This window comes from Diaphorina citri, unplaced genomic scaffold (assembly GCF_000475195.1).
Source record: "Diaphorina citri unplaced genomic scaffold, Diaci psyllid genome assembly version 1.1 scaffold6666, whole genome shotgun sequence".
In the NCBI taxonomy this organism is placed as follows: domain Eukaryota; kingdom Metazoa; phylum Arthropoda; class Insecta; order Hemiptera; family Psyllidae; genus Diaphorina; species Diaphorina citri.
In genome coordinates this window covers 5,905-11,820 of record NW_007384042.1, presented here as the reverse complement: position 1 = coordinate 11,820, position 5,916 = coordinate 5,905, and the positions used below count along the sequence as shown (strand labels likewise).

General features: G+C 37.9%; 2 protein-coding genes across 2 annotated transcripts in view; one reads left to right on the top strand and one right to left on the bottom strand.

Annotated features, from left to right (window-relative positions):
• The first annotated feature begins 160 nt into the window (after nt 1–160).
• Nucleotides 161–5,916, top strand: part of LOC103522046 (wnt inhibitory factor 1-like) — a 10,573-nt gene continuing 4,817 nt past the window's right edge. Inside the window, exon 1 of the mRNA XM_008487155.3 lies at nt 161–634. Coding sequence (XP_008485377.1) covers nt 418–634 — 217 coding nt within the window. The 5' untranslated portion in view covers nt 161–417. The remainder of the gene's footprint in view (nt 635–5,916) is intronic.
• Nucleotides 1,129–3,371, bottom strand: LOC103522043 (5-demethoxyubiquinone hydroxylase, mitochondrial-like). The gene is made up of 4 exons (XM_008487153.3): nt 3,173–3,371; nt 2,245–2,394; nt 1,851–1,968; nt 1,129–1,407 (listed from the first exon to the last, which is right to left on the bottom strand). The coding sequence occupies exons 1-4, from the start codon at nt 3,333–3,335 to the stop codon at nt 1,248–1,250; spliced, it is 591 nt and encodes a 196-aa protein (XP_008485375.1). The 5' UTR covers nt 3,336–3,371; the 3' UTR covers nt 1,129–1,247.

Genomic DNA, 5,916 nt, shown 5'->3' with positions numbered 1-5,916 from the left:
TTGAAGAAATAAGAAAAGGTCCATTCGAACTGTTGGGAAGTGTGGGGGGTTGTAGGGACTGTTGGAGTGGACTGTAGGGAAAACGAATACTACCTACATACTTCACTTTTAAAAGTTGGGTACTTAGTGTTGGATTTTCTATACAATCTAAAAGTTTTTGAGATAACTGGCTAGATTTCATGAAATTTGGCAAGATTTTCATTTCAAGTTAAACTTAAGTTTATCTTTAGATTTCATACATACGACTGTAATCAGTGTTGGATTTTCTATACAATCTAAAAGTTTTCAGCAATGAAAAACTTTCCAATACCTAGTTTTCACTAAAAAAAAAACTTTTCATTAATAATTTTCCTTCCTACGACGGGTTCGAACCCGAGGCCCCGGGGCTCCGATGATTATGTTAATGAAGTTGAAGTGATGGTCTCATTTCCAGGCCCAGGGCCGGGCTGCGATCAGAAATGCTCGAATGGCGGCTGGTGCGACTCACAGCAGATGTGCCAATGTCCCAAAGGATATCAGGGGACGTACTGCGGGACCGCTATGTGCTTCCCCCAGTGTTTGAACAACGGGACCTGTACCGCCCCTGGAGTATGTAGCTGTCCGCCCGGGTTCCAGGGACTCCATTGTGAAGGAGGTAAGAGGGGTGGGGATTTTTCATTTAGTGGATGTGCCAAAAATACCAAGTTTTTTAACTGGAGGATATCTGAGCTCTTCCTTCTTAATCTCTTTCTTTTTCTCCTCTATCTTGGCTAATGAAGACGACTTTTGGTTGAGTGACATCTTACCAAAACAAGATATTTTCGTACCATATCATAAATTATAAGCAATGAGTACCAATCTACCTATTATTTACCTAGACATCATAGATCGCACATCAGCAATGAAAAATACTTCTTTGTAAAATAATATTGTACTGCGGGACCGCTATGTGCTTCCCCCAGTGTTTGAACAACGGGACCTGTACCGCCCCTGGAGTATGTAGCTGTCCGCCCGGGTTCCAAGGACTCCATTGTGAAGGAGGTAAGAGGGGTGGGGATTTTTCATTGTATTTTTAGTGGATGTGCCAAAAATACCAAGTTTTTTAACTGGAGAATATCTGTGCTCTTCCTTCTTAATCTCTTAAATCTTCGGTCGATTGTAATGTAGACATACCCTAAAAAACAAACTTCAAATGCCACTTTTACCTGAAAACGCGATGAAAGTCCATATTTGCCAAAATGCTCCGAAGAAGGGTTTTTAAGGTGTCTTCACACCACTTTGGCCACACCTATGGCCACCTTACACCCCACCTTAATGACGTCGGTCATGAGTTTATAGAACGGCGCTTGTTCTGCGCCGTGTTCTAGACCGGTGTCATGGTGCTCCTGCTCCTCGTCACGAAACTTGTGAATCACATCCATCAGCTCTCTGTGGAAAATTGAGAGTAATTGGAATTTAAATGTTTGTTTAAAAACACAGAAGGAATTTAGAAACATAGAGATGTCAGCCTAGTTACAACCAACTGTAATTAAACTCACATGAAGGGGTAAACGCTTCGATGTGCGAAAGACTTCATCAGAACATATGATGATGTACGTGATCACTCGACCCCTTGCCAGCCTAGTTAGCTTGGTTGGTAGCGCGTCTGCCTTGTAAGCGTTAGGTTGCGGGTTCGATTCCCGCCCGGAGCGGATTTTATCTTGAACGGATAATGTTCGTTCTCGGAGCGGCTGGCTCTCTCTTATCCTGTCTTTCTTCTCTCTTCCATATCGGGACGATAAGACCTCGTTGTTACAGTTCCTTCCATCAAACCTCTTTAAAAACAAAAAAAAATAATAATAAAGGAAGGACGGGCTGAAAAAAAAACTAACCTATTGGCTGCAGGATCTGACATGAGAGCGCGCAGTTGTTCGTTATAATGATCCACTATGACAGACTCTACCGCTACTGTACATGCCATGGCACCCTTTGGTCCAAGTAAAGCCGAGCCTGTCAGTCAAACGAAATGAAAATATTATGTGAAAATAAAGTTCAAGTAAAATCATAAACGAAAACTATTTGTGGTGAAGCTGACAACCAACCTCTTCACAATAAAATTGTTGTGAATATTACAAAATTATTAAGAGCCTCTAAAAAAAAAGCATTTTTTCTTCTTCTTCTTCTTTTTTAGTTACCAACAGACTTAAAAAAAGCAAATATGGAGGGAAAATATCATTTTCCCCTATCATTTTACCCAACGTTTTAATCTTTAGAAAAAAAAGTTACCTGCTCCAAGAATAAATCCGGCGACGTTCCAGAACGGCAACAGAGCCGTGGGTCGAACTCGGTACTTTCTGATCAGCTCCTCAAACTTGGCCTTGTGAGCTTTCTCCTGGTCCCACATTTCCTGGATCTTCGGTGCGACCGAGGAATTTCCTGGAAAATGAAAACCTTTTTTATTAGGATTTTTTTTTTCAAACAGAATCTTCTTTTTTTTCTTCGCGTTTTCCCGTGTTCAGGCGGAGTCGGCGTTTTTCGTCAGACTCTCAATCAGCCCTAGCTAGGGTGATCGCTTTTGGGTTGACATTTGGTTTTGGCTACAAAATTTTACGAGTGGATGCTCTTCGCAGCTTCGCACTCAACCTTTGCTAATTATTTAGCAAGGGAAATATTTCAGGCTGGTATGCTCCCTGTTTATCGGATGCCCTTCGCAGCTTCGCACTCAACCTTTGCTAATTATTTAGCAAGGGAAATATTTCAGGCTGGTATGCTCCCTGTTTATCCCCCAGCCAGACTAAGCTGTGTTGACAGCCAGCTGTTTAACGTTCCCCGGCCAGACAAAGCCTATTCAAATCAAATGGAACTTAACATACTGTTAGCTTAACAGGCTTTCTAAGGGGCGGTAATTATTTAGCAAGGGAAATATTTCAGGCTGGTATGCTCCCTGTTTATCCCCCCCAGCCAGACTAAGCTGTGTTGCCAGCCAGCTGTTTAACGTTCCCCGGCCAGACAAGGCCAATTCAAATCAAATGGAACTTAACATACTGCTAGCTTAACAAGCCTTCTAAGGGGGACTAAGCTGTGTTGACAGCCAGCTGTTTAACGTTCCCCGGCCAGACAAAGCCTATTCAAATCAAATGGAACTTAACATACTGTTAGCCAGGCCTTCTAAGGGCCGAAAAAATACTGGTGAAATCCACCCCAAGACACTTACCTAGCACAGCCATTTGCCCGGCGTATATTCTATCAGCTCCCAATTCCCCTGCATGATCTACTCGAATAATTTCATCCAACTGACGGGTTACTCGTTTCTGATGAAGATTTCGTACTAGACGAAACCCCTGCTGGTAGTTGACGCGAAAAGTGGAGCTTAACATGGTTCTGAAAATAGAAGAAGAGAAAATTGGAATTGGAAAAGAAAGGATTATCTTTATTTTTTGACATAAAAAATTAGGCCTGTATTCCTGAAAGCAAATTTTCCATGTTGAACAATGATGAATGTTGAAATGTTTTTGAATTAGAGAATTTGAGAGATATTTATAGGCTCCCTCCCTTTTAACAACTAAAGACTGGAGTGAATTAGTTGTTTACTCATCATGATACCTATCCACCTATAGAATTCCAGATTTTCCATGAACACTAGAGTCAAATATAATAGACATGGTCAGAGGCCTTAAGAGATTTTTTTCATGATACATAATTATTATTCATTATTTTTCTCATGTGCCTTTGCATTTGAGTAGATACATTCTTTTAAATTCCCTAATTATTCACCTTCTCATTCCTTTCTTTCAGATAATTTGCTCTAATTGTTCCTATTGAGATCTACTTGTATCATTTGGCATTTTTCAAAACCTTTGTTTATTAATGATGAAATTGCAGAGTTCAACTACAAATGTTTCTGTTATCAATCTATTTATAACTAATCTATTTTTAGATCCAAGGGGCACAGTAGGCATATCTTAAATGGGCACTGGGTTACTCTACTCCTATTCAAATATTGTTTTTAAACAATGTATTAAATTAATCATGTTGAACTTTAGATCCAAGGGGCACAGTAGGCATATCTTAAATGGGCACTGGGTTACTCTACTCCTATTCAAATATTGTTTTTAAACAATGTATTGAATTAATCATGTTGAAGAGTGATGAATGTTGAAATGTTTTTGAATTAGAGAATTTGAGAGATATTCATAAGCTCCCTCCCTTTTAACAACTAAAGACTGGAGTGAATTAATTGTTTACTCATCATGATACCTATCCACCTATACAATTCAAGATTTTCCATGAACACTAGAGTCAAATGGTCAGAGGCCTTAAGAGATTTTTTTCATGATACATATTATTCATTATTTTTCTCATGTGCCTTTGCATTTGAGTAGATACATTCTTTTGAATTCCCTAATTCACCTTCTCATTCCTTTCTTTCAGATAATTTGCTCTAATTGTTCCTATTGAGATCTACTTGTTTTGATCAAATCTCAAATACACACTTGACAAGTAGGCTTATCCATGGTGACCATCATGGAGACCGGTCAGACACTCATGGAGACTTCAAACTCCAACAACCAAACTCTGATGGACACGTCAAATTCAAACATTGAAAACGGAATCCAGTTATCCGTTGTACAGAACTCTGAGGAAGAAGATGATGATGACATGTCGACAGGATCAATCCCTGACTCGGACAATGAAGAATTTCAGGACTCAGCAGCTTTGATGGCTGCTGCTATGGGTGATGAAGTTACTGCTCAGCTCGCAGCAGCAGGTTGGCAAAAAATCCACATAAATGGTTGGTGTCCCCTTGAGTTCATTTTAGTTTGTAGTCAACATCTAAATGGGTGTTTACATCAAAGGCACATAATTATGGTATTGAACTTATAATATATTATTTTTATTGTTTCCTTCACCATGGTTTTCTCTTCATTAAGTAGTGTGTGTACACAATATTTCTGGATACAAAACAAGAAAACCAGAGGTTGTATGACATTACCTGGCTTTCCTAGTATTCAGTGACAAGGAGATGACTTTGAATATCATCATATCTACTGATGACATTCATTTGTATTAATAAAAACTATGGAAAATAATTTTGTCTAGAAATGCCCTAGAAGAAAAAAATGGTTCAGATGCTGAATAGAGCTTTTTGTTTTTGGTCCATTGTAAACACCCATTCAGATGGAATTCAAATCAGATCTTGATCTTTGCTTGTTTGACCGTGAAATTTGGTCCCAGAACATATAAAGTAACGTTTTTAATTTAAGATTAAGAGTATGTGTATTAACTAAATGCAAAAGATAAACTACATTAAAATTCAAACAAATCTAAATGAAATTTAATGAAACAGAGGATCTAGGTAAAGAGTGTTGAAATCGATAATAAATTCAGAAAATCATCTAGAATCGAGATATGAATGTAAGGCATCCCATGGAGGTAGATTTAGGTTTCTCTTTTGAATAGTTGAGTCGAAATTTATGAAAATTACTACTTAATTTTTACATTTTTTTTATTGATCTTTTTAGGTTTTTTATTTTTTTCATGTCTGTCTCCTTTTGACTGTACGTAAGAGGAACAGTTTTTTCACGTTTTTATTTGTTCGGGAAATCATTTATGTGTGTAAATGATTTAAAATGATTTTTTTAATCGTTTACGTTGTTTTGTTTAACAAACATGTTTTTGCTTTTTTTCCAAGTTTGTTTTGTGTGTGTATTAAAATGTTTAGTCTTTCGTTTTAAGTTAGTCTTTTTCCAACCACAAACAACGTTCACCTACAATTACCCACCTCCCTATTTGTCTTACTTCCGACTAAAAGGTGAGTTCCGTTAGTCGGTTAATCTGTTAAAACTAAGTAATGAAATTCTACTCTCTTTTTAGTCGGAAGTAACCTATAAATAAAGTCTAGTCTAAAACTAAATCCATATAAATGGGATAATTAAGTTGTAAAAATTACAGTTTAAT